General features: G+C 42.1%; 1 protein-coding gene across 3 annotated transcripts in view; it reads left to right on the plus strand.

Annotated features, from left to right (window-relative positions):
- The window catches only part of TBC1D9B (TBC1 domain family member 9B), a 92,380-nt gene that overhangs the window by 45,019 nt on the left and 29,172 nt on the right, over positions 1–18,189 (plus strand). For all 3 annotated transcript variants that reach the window (XM_063447903.1, XM_063447904.1, XM_063447905.1), the window contains exons 13-15: positions 15,770–15,899; positions 16,061–16,159; positions 17,351–17,419. In XM_063447903.1, the coding sequence (XP_063303973.1) occupies positions 15,770–15,899; positions 16,061–16,159; positions 17,351–17,419 (298 nt within the window). The remainder of the gene's footprint in view (positions 1–15,769; positions 15,900–16,060; positions 16,160–17,350; positions 17,420–18,189) is intronic.

The raw sequence follows: 18,189 nt of genomic DNA on the forward strand, positions 1-18,189 counted from the left end.
GAGTATTGTACGCAGTACTGGAGGCCGTATCTCCAGAAGGATATTGATACTTTAGAGAGATTTCAGAGAAGGGCTACTAAGCTGGTTCATGGATTGCAGGATAAAGCTTACCAGGAAAGGTTAAAGGATCTTAACATGTATAGCTTGGAGGAAAGACGAGACAGGGGGGATATGATAGAAACATTTAAATACATAAAGGGAATTAACACAGTAAAGGAGGAGACTATATTTAAAAGACGAAAAACTACCACAACAAGAGGACATAGTCTTAAATTAGAGGGGCAAAGGTTTAAAAATACCAGGAAATATTACTTTACTGAGAGGGTAGTGGATACTTGGAATAGCCTTCCAGCTACAGGGGTAGAGGTTAACACAGTGAAGGAGTTTAAGCATGTGTGGGATAGGCAAAAGGCTATCCTAGCTATAATATAAGGCCAGGGACCTAATGAGAGTATTTTGAAAATTGGGAAGACTAGAATGATTATCTGCCATCACATTCTATGTTTCTTTGTTGTATATGTGTATATATAGAAAGGCGTAGCCTGTAATTGTGGGAGGGGTTACCCAGCTATATAAGCTCAGGCCCCCTCCTAATCAGAACTGGTATCGCTAGGTTCATGCAGAACCTTTAACTTCGGGTTCAACTTACCTGGACATCACTCCCACTTGTTCTTGCTTCCGACCAAGTGCTACCTGCCTCCTACTGACCGTTTTCGGTGCCATCCGGTCGGCGTCCTTACCTGCTGTCAGGTCCTCCTACTTCATATTGCCAGACTGACTATGGCTCCAACTCCTATCCTGCTCAGCCACCATCGCGGCGTAACAGTGCCAGATTATACTTACCTGCTCCAGTGTTCCATTTCCAGGGTCCCAGAACCGTGAGTCGCCCATTCACACCACACTCAGCCAGACGCCTGGCGCCCGTTTATGCACCCAGACTCATTCACCCAACTTTCATTCATACTTACCTTGTTGTTCCGTGCTCCGTTCGGGATCTCACTCCACGCATGCGCATTCACCACTCTGGCACTTACCCTCCAACGCTGGTCGGCAAGCTGGTCATTCGTCAAACGAACAAGTTCATTCTAATCATACTTACAAAAGTGTTTTATTTCATTTTTTAAAAAAAAAAATTTTCTAACCTCAAACCTTATATTTCAAACTGGGCCCCTTAAAACAGCATTAACACCCAGCACCCCCAAGCAACCAAGTCCTGCAGAATCTTCTGAGCAGAGGTATCATCTCTGGAAGATTGCCCACCCTACCCTCCCCACACCATCCCACCCCACCCCACCCTCCCCACACCATCCCACCCCATGGTCATCAACTTACTTATAGATAGTGCACATCAGCTGGTTTCTTTAACACACCAATCAAGTCACTAGACCTCTCCTCACCTAAAATCATTTAACACACTGCATCCTTACAATGGTTTAAACACTCATTGATATTTGTGTGTGTTTGTATATATGATCTACATATCTATATAATACACATTTTCTCTAATGTTCTCCCTTCTATTTTTCACTTTAACACTAACTTCTCTCATTACTAAAATATCCCTATCCTTTCGCTCACCTGTCCCTGGCAACACCATCATTACTTCCACCTTACTCCCCTCCCCTCTCTATTCATCCCATGCACTCTACACATACCTTTCCAGCCTATCTCCACCAACTCCTCCCAAATCCTCTACATACATACCCTCCTACAAAACTTTCAAATACTTCTCCCACCTTCACTTCCTTTCTATCCTTCTGCTCCTAGCAGCTGGTGATGTCTCTCCAAACCCCGGTCCCCTCTCAACAAACTCGCCACATACTAACCCAAGGTTCCACACCAATCTCATACCCATCTCATGTTCCTCTAAATCCTCCTTCAATACTGCCCTCTGGAATACACGCTCTGTTTGCAATATAACTAAATCCACTGCTGTCCATGACTTCTTCATCTCTCGTTCAATAGATTTACTAGCCGTAACAGAAACCTGGCTCTCCCCCTCTGACACTGCCACCCCTGCATCTTTGTCCTTTGGTGGTCTCCAACTTACCCACAACCCAAGAAACTCTGAATGTAAAGGTGGTGGTGTTGGGTTTCTCCTCTCCCCTCACTGCTCCTTTAAACCTCTTCACACCCCCCCTTCCCTCTCTTTCCCGTCATTTGAAATACATTCAATTCACCTTTTCAAACCCTTCTCTGCTAACATTGCTGTTATTTACCGTCCCCCTGGTTCCCCTCTTCTCTTCCTTGACCACTTTCCTGCCTGGCTACCCTATTTCCTCTCTTTTAACATTCCATCCCTAATTCTCGGGGACTCCAATATTCCTATAAACCCACCTTTGACCTTTGCAGCCACTAAACTACTTTCAATTACTTCCTCCCTCGGGCTATCACAGTGGGCAAATTCTCCCACCCATGTAGCTGGCAATACCCTTGACGTAATCTTCACTTATGCATGTACAGTATCTAATATCTGCAACACTCCATATCCACTCTCTGATCACCACCTCTTATCATTTGCTCTCGCGTACCCCCTCACCCAACAACCTCAGCCTAACCCCCACTCAACTCAGGAGGGACCTTAATTCTCTTGATCTCCAGCAGTTGTCAGCTTACATTGATTCACGACTGCTGTCCATCCCTTCCCTCTGAACGCTGCAGCGAGGAGGACCCGCCCCCAACCATGGCATACTAAATCAACGCACTACCTGCAAAGATGCTCCTGTTGTGCTGAACGCTCCTGGAGGAAGTCTCGCACCCAATCAGACTTTCTCGATTATAGATTCATATTGTGTTCATACAGTGCAGTCCTTGCCAAACAGTCCTATTTTTCCTCTCTCATTAGTTCATGTTCCCGCAATCCCAGGCGTCTCTGACACCTTTAATTCTCTTCTTCGCCCTGCTGTGGCCACCCCCCAAACTAACCTTACTGCTGATAACTTTGCATGTTACTTGACAAGATTGAACAACTAAGGAAAGAATTCTCCCCTCCTTGCCTTTCTGTTTCTCAACCACACATAGATCATGCCTTTCCTACCCTTCAGACATTCTCCCCAGCTACTGACCAAGAGGTGGCTGCTCTTCTTTGCTCCTCTCGCCCCACCACTTGCCCACTCGATCCTGTCCCATCTCACCTTATTAGATCTCTCTCCACTTGTCTCGTGCCTTCTTTAACACACATCTTCAACTGCTCACTCTCTTCTGGCATCTTCCCTGCTGACCTTAAACATGCCACTGTAGTACCTATACTAAAAAACTATCCCTCGACCCATCCACCCCCTCTAACTACCGTCCCATATCCCTGCTCCCTTTCTCCTCAAAGCTGCTGGAAAGACTTGTCTTTACCCGTGTGTCTCATTTCCTCAATTCCAACTCTCTCCTTGACCCCCTTCAATCTAGCTTCCGCCCTCTCCACTCTACAGAGACTGCCCTTATCAAAGTTACTAACGACCTAATCTCAGCTAAATCCAAAGGCCACTACTCCATACTAATTCTTCTTGACCTCTCAGCGGCCTTTGACACAGTTGATCATGCTCTCCTTCTTCAAACTCTTCAATCGCTTGGTCTCTTTGACTCTCTCCTCTCGTGGTTTTCCTCTTATCTCTCCCAACGCTCATTCGGTGTCTCTTTTTCTAATGAAACCTCCTCCCCTCGTCCTGTCTCGGTTGGAGTTCCCCAAGGCTCCGACCTTGGTCCCCTTCTATTTTCTCTTTATACTGCCTCTCTTGGCAAACGTATTACCTCTTTTGGATTCCACTACCACCTGTACGCTGATGACACCCAGCTATATCTCTCCTCCCCGGACCCCTTCCCTCCCGTCCTGCAACGTGTCACTGCTTGCCTTTCTTCCATCTCTGACTGGATGTCCTCCCGCTTTCTGAAACTCAATCTCTCTAAAACTGATCTCCCTGTCTTTCCTCCTCCTAATACTGATCCTCCTCTTTCGCTCTCCCTTCAAGTTTGTGGTACCAACATCAGTCCATCCTTGCAAGCGCGCTGTCTTGGCGTCATACTTGACTCTGGTCTCACCTTTGAGCCTCACATCCAGCATGTTGCCAAATCCTGTAGATTCCATCTTAAAAACATAGCCCGCATCCGCCCCTTTCTTGCACCAGATACTACCAAGGAACTTGTCCATGCTCTAGTAATTTCCCGCATGGATTATTGTAACCCTCTCCTGATTGGTCCCAATAGCCGTACTGCACCCCTACAGTCCGTAATGAACGCTGCTGCTAGATTGATTTCCCTCTCTAGTAGTTTCTCTCACACCTCACCCCTCAGCCAGTCCTTACATTGGCTTCCTGTATGCTATAGGAGTCAATTCAAGGTACTAACTCACACCTATAAAGCACTGAACAACTCTAGCCCCTCTTATATCTCCTCACAGATCCATAGGTATGTCCCTTCTCGGTCTCTCCGCTCTGCCCGTGACCACCTCCTGTCCGTTGTCCGCTCCCGTACGGCCAACTCGCGCTTGCAGGACTTCTCGCAGGCGGCTCCCTTTTTATGGAATAGTCTGCCTACCGCCATCAGACTCTCCCCTAGTCTTGCATCTTTTAAGAAGTGCCTTAAAACCCATCTCTTTAGGAAAGCTTATGGCCTCCAAGACTAACCCATACCTCACATACCTGTCTCTTGCACACCTTATTTGATTGCAAATTCCTGTCCTAATGTGTTTTACACCCTTACTCCTATAGAATGTAAGCTTGATTGAGCAGGGTCCTCTTCAACCTATTGTTCCTGTAAGTTTATTTGTAATTGTCCTATTTATAGTTAAATCCCCTCTCATAATATTGTAAAGCGCTACGGAATCTGTTGGCGCTATATAAATGGCAATAATAATAATAATACTTGCCAAACATGCGGCTGCTCACAACGACCCCTGGTAGCGAAAAATATTATGACATGAATTTTTTTTTTTTTCGTCCTCTTCTTTCCCTACCTTAATTATTTAAACTATATATAGTACCTTATATGATCATTGCTGTTGGGTCACCATCGGTACCCCCATATATTCACGTTAATTATACCCTACTAATATGCTAATGGTAATATTATAATAATTCCACACGACTATTACTCTTTTTTCCACGTTACTAAACTTACTAATATTATCTATCCCCCATGCTAGGTATTTTTCCTAACATTACTTCTACTCGCGGTCGCACTTGACTGCCTCAGTTCCTATACCCATTTAAGAAGTATTCTGGTTCTCTTAAATCAGAAAAAAAACCTTTTAGGTGTTATTCTCACGCAACCTAGGTGATACATGCAACCCTACATAAATCACTAACTCCCTCACCCTTCCCCTCTCAGGTATCGCAAATTTCTAAAACAATCCACTAACCTACTCTAGCAGACTCCAGCTTATCCGATAATGTACGGCCTATTCCGTCCTTTATATGTTCTGAATATATGAGTAACCACTACCTCCTGTACTCGCCCTCATTTTGTTCCAGGCCCCCTGACACCTTTTCAACTCTTCCCCCGAACCTTGGGGACTCATCGGACTCCCACTCCTAATCCATTACAGCTATATCAAGAGATCAGCTCATCCCCTGTGTTATATATGACTAAGATGGTATAGAGGATAACTCTAGCTTTATCCTCCGATAACACCCCGAACTAGCATTAAAGTACTACTCCTGACAGCACCACTGTTACCAATCCATCAGGTGAGATCACTCACAAAAAAAATTATATTGGTAACCCCAATCAAGCCAACCCAGACGTAACCAGCTTTTCTAATTTTTCAGATTCTCAAGTATCCTCTATTCTCCGTGGTGAACCCTTACGTTTCACTATTAGGTACCTCATCGTTTGACACTTACTACCTATATCCCAAATAAGTAGGGCTGTCAACTGGTAATGAATAGCGTATTGCCCCTAGCCTATCATAAGTTAAACTACTCCTGTGAGGCCAACATCCATCCTCATTGGAGGTATACGCCCCTCGGTCCAACGCATAGCTAGAGCCTCACTACAACTGCTGTCGGTTACCAGTTAGGGCCTCACCAGTCACACCCAATCAAATTATGTCTTGTTACAGTCACCGAGAGGCCAACAATCCTGCCACGTCATTCAAGTGGCCCCCGTCCACTCGGCCCTCCTCATAGATAGAGCCTCTCTCGCCACTTGGCACTAGCAGGGCTTCACCTTTCTTGTAGGACTGATAATGTTTCGCCTCTGGCCTAGCTAGTACCAGTTGACACTTTACTCACGATTAAGGCCATATCTTTACTCTGCTTTCATCTAGTATGTCTCAAATTCCCGACCAAGAAGAAGAACTAGCTATACCCCAACTAGGCCTACCACTCTGGCCGGCCCAAGCACCCCTACCGAGAACTTAGAACCAGCCAGTCCGTACTAACCCCAAGCTCGCAGCCGAATTACGTCGCATCGGGGTCCCGTTTCCAGCTACAGCCTGCTAGGCCGAACTATATAAAATACTCATTGCCAACACATGCACCCCCCAGCCCGGAGTGGTCCTGCATTCCGAGAATTATACTGAGATCGAGGGCCTAATGTCATCTCTCCTGGCCTCCAGCTTTAGGCTGGACAAGTTGGTATCCCCCCAGACATCGTCAGTCACCTCACCCATACCAACCCCCACTTCGACTCCCCTTCACCACGGTAATGACACCCCCATAAACCCAAAGCCAAGCACATCCACTTACATCATCACGCCTGCACACTTTGTAACCCCGACCATACGTAAAGATATTCTTGAAGGCAAGGACATAAACCTAGTATCATTGCTTATCGCTTCTCAGGACGTAGTAGAGAACAAGGCCTATTGCGCGGTGATCTTTCGGTTGTGCTAAAAGCCAGAAACCCTAGACTCAACTGAAAGCTTACCATACCCGAGTTTGTTCTTGCCTTCGGCTTCTATCATGACGTAGTGTGTACCACTTCCCCGCACCGTAGGGAGCAGTTGGATTTGTAAATGCACAAGTTGGTGGACCTAGGGCACAAGTATGGTGGCTTATCCTTTTATGATTATCACAAATCTTTTTGGCTAGGCAGCGGCATCCCTTACTCGGTTTAACACCATACCAACTGGAGTAAGCTGGACATAGAACTTTTCTGCTGTAATTTCACCAGCCAAAAGCCTCCATCTCACACTCCACCAACTTGTGCCCAGTCAATCCAAGCCTTCTTACCATTAGTGGTGCTTCCTTCGGTTCCTCCACGGCAGAACACAGAGGATTGAAAGACAGGTTGGGCAGACCCATAGTATACCTTGGGAATGCTCAAATCTGCAATAACTTTAAATCTCGAAGTTGTGGATTTAGCTTGTGCAGACTGCTGCACATCTGCTCAATTTGTTTCAGGGCACACACCAAAACTATGTGTCCAAATCGTCTGTACCCAAAACAATGACTAACCGAAGTTAGCATCGACAACCTGGCATTTTACCTCCAGGCATACCTTTCCCATCACCTAGTTGTCTTCCTGATCCAAGGCTTCACCGACGGTTTCCACACTAGCCTCGTTACACTCCCCACAGGGATTCATGAATGTCCCAACCTACAGTCAGCCCTCCTTGACCCTGTCACCACAGATTTGTTACTCATGAAAGAGTTACCAACGGGTTTATCTTGGGGCCCTTTCTCTCATCCTCCGTTTCCCAGCTGGCGTACCAACCCAATACGTATAGTGTAAATAAAGAGTGTATACAGTATAAACAATGCAAACAAGTGTGGTAGCTAAAGTGCTACAAACCACCTGAGTGGGAAAACCCCTCACACCACTCAATATAACATAAATGAATACATACAAAAGATGGTAAATCACACTTCCGGATATGTCTGTAAAAAATAAATATAACACGCACAATAGTGTAATAGAGTTTGTATAACTGAGCAGTGCAGAATTCTCAAATGAGGTACTCACAAACGTGGAGCCAATGACGTGTGGCTCTCACTGGTATCGCCTTGGGACGTTTTTTGGAAGGATGTCCCTCTCCTGACTGGCTCTCTCCTCCTACTTGATTTCCAGACGATTTCAAGATGGGTGAATGTTATCAATTTCTCAGGAAAAGTAGATAGATAAATCAAACTCTTCAATATAAAGAGAATGGCATATATAGCCAATGAATTTATTCGTTATAAAAGCAAAATATAAAAACACTTAATGTTAAAATAACATATAAAATGATGCAGAACTTTTAGCTAAAAACTGCTAAAAGAAAAGAGAGCCCAATGTAAAGTCCGAAACGCGTTTCGCCCCTGTGTGGGGCTTTGTCAATCGGTAATGCAGTCCAAACTCTTCTCTGGCGGCTTTTTCTTCCATTGCGTCCTTTTACTTCCGGGTTCCGGCTGGATTTCGTTGTGGAACGCACTGTGCGTTCCAAATCACTTCCGGGTTCGGGTTTTTTTTCATTTGGAACGCATTGTTGCGTTCCACTTCATTCTCTACGTCACTTCCTGACCCCAAAAGTCGATCTTTCGCAGCACTTAATGCATGTTCCCCATACACGAAATAGTCTTTTATTATAATATAGAGGAAACAGTCTCTTTGTAGCCTCAATTAAATAGATAAATCGCATTAGTAATTTTATCTCCAAAAAATGTGTACTTATCTTCTATTAAACCGGAGTGAAGGAAGGAAGAAAGGAAATGACTCTAAAATGTGTGAAGAATAGCCACTAAAATATGCCAAATCCATCTATTTTATGACTAATAGGTATATAATGTAAATAAAAAAGTCTTCTTTACTACTATTCATTTTTAAAGGGGCAATGGTTAACATCCCTTACATTCTGTAGAGGCTTATAACGACATGCAATTAAGAACACATTTTTCGAGAGGGTTGAGGTTCGAAAAAGACCCTACATTTGATAGGGAAAATGAAAATTTTATGTCAGGATGGAATAAATTACTTGAAGGTTTCTCCTTCAGCGTAATTGGATACATAGTGTCCAGAAGAGAGGAAACACTGTTACAGCTAGATGAGGAAGTTAATATGTGGAAACAGAAACTTAGTGACACCTCCAGTCCAGATATTTTTAATCAAACTGTAAAAGAAATTAAAATAAAAGTAGAAAGAGCTGAGAAAGAAACAGTTGCCATTAAAAGAAAAAAATATCTAAGAGACACTAACGATTATAAAACAGGCAATATCAGGTTTCCAAAAAGAAGAAATAATAGACACAATTATAGTGACCGAAAAAATGAGAACCCCAATCTCTATAAAAATGTTCCAAAACACAACAGAGAGTATAAAATTCAGGAAGGACAAAATAGACAGCCAATAGATGACAATATCACGAACAGAAGGACCGAACAAAGAATAAGTAGCCAGTATAATAGGAACAATAACAGAGAATACCATCAGTCCCAAAAAGCATCCACCTCAACATACTACCACCCTAATAGGAGCTATAGAGATGTTGTAAAAGAAGGTAGGCGGATAATACAGGATGAATCCCCCCAAAAACCACATGACACCCAGAAATACAGAAGAGAAAGACAATTACCGATAGATTGGAGAAGGAAAGAAAGAAAAAGTAGAAGCAACAGTCCCAAACAGGTAACTAGAGATAGTAAACGTGGCCAGCAAAGACAGGAGGAAGAAGAAGGAAGAAGAGTAGACACACTACAAGAGAGAGGCAGAGACAGAAGAGAACCCCCTTTAGAACAACGACATACGAAGAGAAGACAAGAATGCCCACCGGTTTTTCAGAAGGACCCCACAATAGAAACACTCAAATGGCAAGAAGAACCCATACTGTGGGAATCTCCAGGGAAACGCCAGAGATCAAGAGAACTAGAACCGGAGGAAGGAACAGGGGGAAACAAAGAAAAGAGGGGACGAATGTAGATTCCAGTGGAATCTACAACCTTACAAACAGTCCACTATCAGAAGGAGAAATAAAAGTCCTACAAAAAGGACTTAAGTTTGCTCCAACCGCTGAAATGAACAAATTTAACTTTTTTATAGATATGAACAAATTCATGAGGAGTCTGTCTTAAAAAGTTCTTTAATGAAAAAGAATTTAGCACCACTAGTGTAGAAGAAATAGACACAAGTACAAGGTACATACAAACTGATTTAAAAGAGAAATCTACTTTCTACCCAAAACACATGACTTCAGATAAGATGAAAACCTTTGAGACCATGGTGATGGGAGAAATTAACAAAATGAAAAAGTTGAACAAATTTCAGCACAATATGTCGATAAAAGAAAAGAAAATACTGGAAAAACTACAGAAGAACAAAGAACTGGTAATAAAACCAGCGGACAAAGGGGGAGGGATAGTGGTACTGTCGAAAGTGGAATATATGAAGGAATCCGAGAGAATCCTATCTGACACAACAACATATAGAAAATTAAATTCTAATCCCACTGAGAGAGTAAAGGAATTGTTCGATAAGTATATCAAAAAAGGAGTTGCAGAGAATATTCTTACGGAGAAAGAAGGCAAGTATCTAACAATAGCCCATCCAAAAATCCCAGTTTTCTATTATTTGCCATAGGCGCACAAGAATCCAGTTAACCCCCCAGGCCGCCCTATTATCTCCGGTATAGATTCAATATCCTCACGTATTTCCGAATATATCGACATATTACTACAACCCATAGTTACCAAAACATAAGCTCATCTCAAAGATACCATTCACACCCTGCAAATTTTGGAATCAACACAATGGAAAGATGGCTACCGTTTAGCCACAAGTGATGTCACATCGTTGTATACTGTGATTCCGCATGAGAAAGGGATAAAAGCAGTCGAACACTTTTTAATCAAAGCCGATTTTAGGAGGGAACAAATAGATGTTGTTATTATGGAAGGAATCTACCTCATTTTAACAAATAATTTCTTTTGGTACAATGATACTTTTTATCTCCAAGTCCGAGGCACAGCTATGGGCACCAAATTCGCACCCAGTTACGCGAATCTCTTCATGGCATATTGGGAGGAACATTTTATTTTTTCCTGCCAGCCCTGGGTGTCGAATTTGGTGTCATACCTTCGATACATTGACATCTTGTTCATTTGGGATGGCCCTGTAGAGTTTTTAGAGAATTTTATATTTTATCTCAACGACAATGAATGGGGAATTTTACTAACCACTACCCACAACCAGACAGAAATACAATTTTTAGATTTACAAATTTTTATAGAAGATGCCCAGATTAAAACTAGAAATTATTTTAAAGAAGTGGACGCTAATGGGTATATAGAGAAATCGAGTTGCCACCACAGGCCTTGGTTAAACAATGCACCAAAAGGGCAATTCCTCAGAATCAGGCGGAATTGCACCAATGAGGATGATTATATAGCACAGGCAGGAAGAATAAAAGCTCAGTTTGAAGATAAAGGGTACGAGAAAACAACTTTGGAGAAAGACATAGAAGATGTCAAAAAAATAACAAGAAAAAAACTTCTGACATATAAACCAAAATCTAACAAACAAACACACTCCAAAGAAATTCCCTTTATCTGCAATTTTAATGGTAATCATAGAGGTATAAATAAGGTTATAAAGAAATATTGGCACGTTCTACATGAAGATCCCATTTTAAAAAATATTTTACCTATCCGACCAAATATAATTTACAGAGGTGCGGCAAATTTTAAAAGAACTTTGGTCCACATTAGTGATGGTCCAACTATGAGCACACACTTTTTAAATCAAAATAAAGGTTTTTATGGATGCGGAACGTGTTTAGCATGCAGGAGCACTAAAAGTAAGAAAAGACATCTAACTAACCTGAAAGAGCACATTAATAAGGATTTTAATATTAGGGACCAGCTAACATGTTTTTCAAAGGGAGTGATCTATGTACTACAATGTCCCTGTAAATTACTATACATAGGGAGGGCCATAAGATGCCTGCACACAAGAATTTCAGAACACATACGAAATATTAAAAATGGGATAGAAACACACAGTGTGTCCAATCATTTTAAGAGATATCACCAAAAAAATCCCGATAATTTGTTCTTCTGTCCTCTGAAAACAGTTAAAAGAGATTGGAGGGGAGGCGACTTTGAACCAAAAAATAGGGAAAGAAGAGATGCAATTCATATATAATTTTAATACCCTTGCACCCCACGGTCTGAATTCTGATTTTGAGGTGTGCCACTTTTTTTAGATGCACGAAAAATGTGTTCTTAATTGCATGTCGTTATAAGCCTCTACAGAATGTAAGGGATGTTAACCATTGCCCCTTTAAAAATGAATAGTAGTAAAGAAGACTTTTTTATTTACATTATATACCTATTAGTCATAAAATAGATGGATTTGGCATATTTTAGTGGCTATTCTTCACACATTTTAGAGTCATTTCCTTTCTTCCTTCCTTCACTCCGGTTTAATAGAAGATAAGTACACATTTTTTGGAGATAAAATTACTAATGCGATTTATCTATTTAATTGAGGCTACAAAGAGACTGTTTCCTCTATATTATAATAAAAGACTATTTCGTGTATGGGGAACATGCATTAAGTGCTGCGAAAGATCGACTTTTGGGGTCAGGAAGTGACGTAGAGAATGAAGTGGAACGCAACAATGCGTTCCAAATGAAAAAAAACCCGAACCCGGAAGTGATTTGGAACGCACAGTGCGTTCCACAACGAAATCCAGCCGGAACCCGGAAGTAAAAGGACGCAATGGAAGAAAAAGCCACCAGAGAAGAGTTTGGACTGCATTACCGATTGACAAAGCCCCACACAGGGGCGAAACGCGTTTCGGACTTTACATTGGCCATTGGGCTATCTTTTCTTTTAGCAGTTTTTAGCTAAAAGTTCTGCATCATTTTATATGTTATTTTAACATTAAGTGTTTTTATATTTTGCTTTTATAACGAATAAATTCATTGGCTATTTATGCCATTCTCTTTATATTGAAGAGTTTGATTTATCTATTTACTTTTCCTGAGAAATTGATAACATTCACCCATCTTGAAATCGTCTGGAAATCAAGTAGGAGGAGAGAGCCAGTCAGGAGAGGGACATCCTTCCAAAAAACGTCCCAAGGCGATACCAGTGAGAGCCACACGTCGTTGGCTCCACGTTTGTGAGTACCTCATTTGAGAATTCTGCACTGCTCAGTTATACAAACTCTATTACACTATTGTGCGTGTTATATTTATTTTTTACAGACATATCCGGAAGTGTGATTTACCAATACGTATAGTCACTGGAAAGTTCAAAAATAAAAAAGGCTTATTTACGATTTGTCCGCTCCACATTCTTTAGCTACCCCCAGCATTAATATACCATAGTGGATATGCCATTCAGGCCATTCTAAGGGCAGGGTTAGGAGCTTGGTTAGGAAAAACGATATTGCTAAAGCTTTCTAGCTCATACCCATTCACCCATCCCTGTGACATGTGCATGGCATAAGGTGGGAGAACATATATTATTTTGCGACTCAGTTAACTTTTGGAGCCAAAAGCAGTCTGAAACTGTTTGATATATGTGCCGACACACTAGGTTGGCTACTTCTAAACATCACTCATTGCCCCTCAGTTCTACATTATTTTGATGACTTCCTTTCCATAGAACTACCTCAGTCCTGTCCAGTCAGTCTCCAGAAGACCCTGGCCCTACTTGCAGCACTGGGGGTACCACTGTCCCAAGAAAACACGATAGGCCCGACTACCATATCTTACCCTTCTGGGTATTCACCTAGACACTGTCACTTTACAGGCTAGTTACCAGGGGAGAAGGCGCAGCAAATAAGAGTTGTTGGATATTTTCTGGCCAGGAACACGTGTACCAGGTCAGACCTACAATCCTTACTGGGCACGTTGAACTTCGCCATGAAAATTATTCCACAAGGCCGGGCATTAATCTCTGGATTATTGTGCTTCTCCCTCTGCTCAATACCGACACCAGCTCCTCATCACTAGATGCTCACGCTATGGCAGATCTACACATGTGGCTGCGGTTCCTATCTCATTGGAATGGGAAAGCCATGTTCCTTATACCCCTATCAGATTCCTCCCCAGTCATATGGACCGATGCCGCAGCTCACACAGGGTTTGCACCCATCTTTGGTAATGACTGGTTTAGAGATTCCTGGCCAGTAGAGACCCTTGGTTTCCCTGCATTCAACACTACATCTGCCCTATTCACAATCTATACGATAGTTGCAGCCTCCAGAGTATGGGGGCACCTATGGCAGGGGAAAGCAATAAAATGCTTCTCCGATAACAAAGCAGCCTGTGACATCATAAACAAGGGAAGAACTTCCTCACTCACTATCATGAAACTAATACGAAGGCTAACATGATCTTCTTCAGGATCCATCCTACAGCCAACACCAGACCGATCAGTACCCCCTCTGTCACACGGCAGATACCTAGCTGGTACAGCCCTCTCTACTAACACATCCTGTGCATACAATCGAGCATTTACCCTATATACCAAATTCACGACAGACTATCAGATAAGCGACACTCATTCACTAGACTCTATTATTGCATTTATCTCCTTTTGCCACCTTAACAATCAGCTAGGTCCACCTACCAAAGTCTGCTATTATCCCACCAGTAATAAAAGGTGCCCTGTCACATTATTTGACGCATATCTTGCTACCCCGGCAGGTCTCGTTCCTAATACTCCACTACTTTCATTACATGGTAACCCCTTAACCACAAGAAATTCATACACTACATCAGAACTTTGTTCATCAGACTCGGTCTTGACCCCACAGGATTTTCAGGACACTCATGTAGAATTGGAGCCGCTTCTGCGGCTTCAAGCCACAACGTCCCGACTCATAATTAAAAGACTAGGGCAGTGGAAATCTACTGCATACGCCACTTACATTCCACAACCAGAACAAGAATTAAGATTGACATTTAAAGGTCTAGCAATGTAACTCATGTTCAATAAGTTATTTGGTTACACCAACCTTTTTGCTCTCTTTTATTACAGGCCTACCCCATACGCCGTTTCCGGCACACCACAACCGACTGTTATATGCTTATGTACTTATCTTTCTATACGGCTTATGTCCCCGACTACAAATATATATATATATATATATATATATATATAATAAAAAAAAAAATACTGTTTTGCATCACTGGCATTATTTAAGTTGGACGTTGGAAAGGTCTCCATTGGGCATAATGTTTTCACAAAGCAATACATACTGGGCAATATATGCTGTTCTAAATACATTCTCTATGAGAGCCTATAGCTAGGTGTCCAGTTTGATATGCAAATTAGCACAGTGAGACTTCAACTTTCAGACCAGAACCAATACCATGTTGCTCTGGTGTCCAGTTGTGCAAATGAGCACAGTGAGATTTCAGCTTTCAGACCAGAACTAATATCATGTTGACGAGACCCAAAAGATACAGTCAATGGCTGATTTCTGGCAACTGGTTCTTTTGGATCACAACCCATGCTTTGGTTTTAAAAAAAGCTATGTTAAAAATGGCATCCATTATTAAAGGTGTCTGCAGAAATGCAGAGTGAGTCTTGCTTGTGGTGTTAATTTGCATATCAAGCTGGGAACTCTGAGAAAGTTGTGGAAACATGATTTCTTGAGTTTCTGTGGCCAAGGGATGCATAACAATAATATTTCTATTTGCACTATGGGGAGCTTTAATGTGTTTTGTTTCACCACAATCTTTTTGACACCCAGCAATTTTAGTAAGATGACAAAATAACAGGACTATTGCAGTATGGAGGGACACTTTTTTTATTGGACAAAATAATGCATCTTCAATGTTCATATATTTGTAGCATGTGTTATATAAATACACACTCTAACTAACACAGACTTTTCTCTTGTAAGGTACTTGGACAACGTAGTGAACAAGCAGAGTGTGTCTCCTCCAATCCCTCACTTGCATGCTCTACTTACTAGTGGAGATGACCCTCCCGTGGAGGTTGACATATTTGATCTCATCAAGGCATCATATGAGGTAATATGTCATGGTACTTATTTTAATATAACAAAGATGTGTGCTTAGTGGTGATTTTACCACAAAATAATATGACACGCTTAATCACTAAGATGACGGATAATACACCAAGGAGTAAGAAAGGCACAATTCTAATCCAGTAAATCATCTTGTCTGTGTAGAAGTTTGTGGACATGCGAGCAGATGCCATTGAACAGATGCGGTTTAAACAAAGGCTTAAAGTGATCCAGTCTCTGGAGGATACAGCAAAGAGGAGTGTGGTAAGAGAACACAGAAATGAGCTTAAAGTGAACCTCTCAGTTTTGAATTTAGGAGATCTATATACAGTAATCAAGGTGCTTGTAAAAATGTGTGCAGTAACCATAGTAGGCAACCTTTTAGGAACAAATTGCCAAAACAAGACCTTTAAGTATCTCTCTGTGCGTATATGGGCTATGTTATATTGGGTGTGCATAAGCAGTTTGTGGTATTATGTGTGTTAATTATGTATGTGGGCTGTGTTACATGTTATGGGTGTTAACTTGGACTGTGTGAGGGGAACTCTTTGTGGTATTGTGTGTGGGTGATATGCTGTATTGTGTGTATGTGTGGGACTGATTGTGGTATTGTGTGTAACAGGCTGTCTGTGGGATTGTGTGCATGTATGTGGGTTGTCAATAGTGTTGTGTTTATGGAGGCTTTGTATGTGTGTTTGCATGTGGACGGTTTGTAGTATATGCGTGTGGGGTAGGCTTCTTCTGCAGCTGAGTGTGTATGTCTGGTTGTGTGGGTGGCTTTCCTAGGTTCCAGCAGGAACTGGACTGTTCAGATATATATATGCTGTTGCTGCTATCCTACATTATAGATCCATAATCACTTGGAGTAAGTGATCCTAGATAATTGCCTCCCAGTATTATTTTAAGGGTTCAACTAGAGGAGAACTGTCATAGTCCAAGATAAACTTGGACTTGGAACAGAGTGGTCAGTGTGGGTGGTACCACACTCACCCTGGGCTTGAACCCTATAAATAATGCAATATGTGGAAAGGAAGGGATCCCAAAACCAGGGAAAGGAATTTATTCCAAACTGTTAAAGTATATTGGAATAAAAATAAAACTGATGTATATCCAATGCTCTGTTTAGCGAATAACCCCACTGTGGTTTTGTTTTCATATTTAGTCAGTAGCATCATTTGGAGGCTTTGACTTATCAGTACGTAGGACATGCATTGTCCTGATTTTACCCAGGGGTAGCTGACCCACATACTTAGAGGTAATTGTGCACTATTCCCCAGTTAGGCATTTTTGTTCAGCTGTATCTTTTTACCTTTGCAATAAAGTTTATTCCTTTTTTGGATACTTTGTTCGTAGATAGCCCACTGGAGGCAATGTGTGTGTATGTCCTACTAAGTCATTGTAGATACATTAGTTAGCTTATTTTAAGGGTTGATCTTTTTTTGTTTTTGTTTATAGGTGAGATCCATCTCCACTGACCTTGGCTTTTCCATGGAAGAACTGGAAGATTTGTATGTGTTGTTCAAGGTTGGTATAGTGTATGGTGCATTGTATCTTCATAGTTTCATAAAAGCCAGTTTGTTCTTTTATTGATGATCTGGTTAAAAAAAAAAAAAATAGATACTCAAATCTAATTTATTTATCTGTAAGAATGCATTTAATGCCTGTATTTCTGGGAGTGTTAACCAGGAAAGGACAGAACAAATGTATGTATAAAGGGATCTGTAAGCACCATAACTACTAGATCCTGGTTCTGTGTCAAACCGTTTTCAAGCAGTTTGACAAAACCTCGGAGCTTTAGTGGCACCTGTGACCTGTCCCCACTTTTTTTTATTGCCAGTTATGAGTGTCACTGTTCTCCATATGTGGATAGAATTGATATACCGTATATACTCGAGTATAAGACGAGTTTTTCAGCACATTTTTTGTGCTGAAAAACCCCAACTCGTCTTATACTCGAGTCACTGTCTGTATTATGGCAATTTTCATTGCCATAATACAGACAAGGGGCTGGCAGAGAGCTCTTACCTCTCCTGCAGCTCCTGTCAGCTCCCTCCTACTCCACGCCGGTCCAGTCAGCACCTCTGTCAGCTCTCAGTATAAGTCTTGCGAGAGCCGCAGGGGTCATAGTGCGGCTCTCGCGAGACTTACACTGTGAGCTGACAGGGGAGCTGACCGGACCGGCGCGGAGGAGGAGGGAGCTGACAGGAGCTGCAGGAGAGGTAAGTGCTTCCTGCCAGCCCCCCTCCACTGAACTGCCAATGCCACTGGACCACCAGGGAGGGAGAGCCCCCCTC

This window comes from Pelobates fuscus, chromosome 3 (genome assembly GCF_036172605.1).
Source record: "Pelobates fuscus isolate aPelFus1 chromosome 3, aPelFus1.pri, whole genome shotgun sequence".
Lineage (NCBI taxonomy): Eukaryota > Metazoa > Chordata > Amphibia > Anura > Pelobatidae > Pelobates > Pelobates fuscus.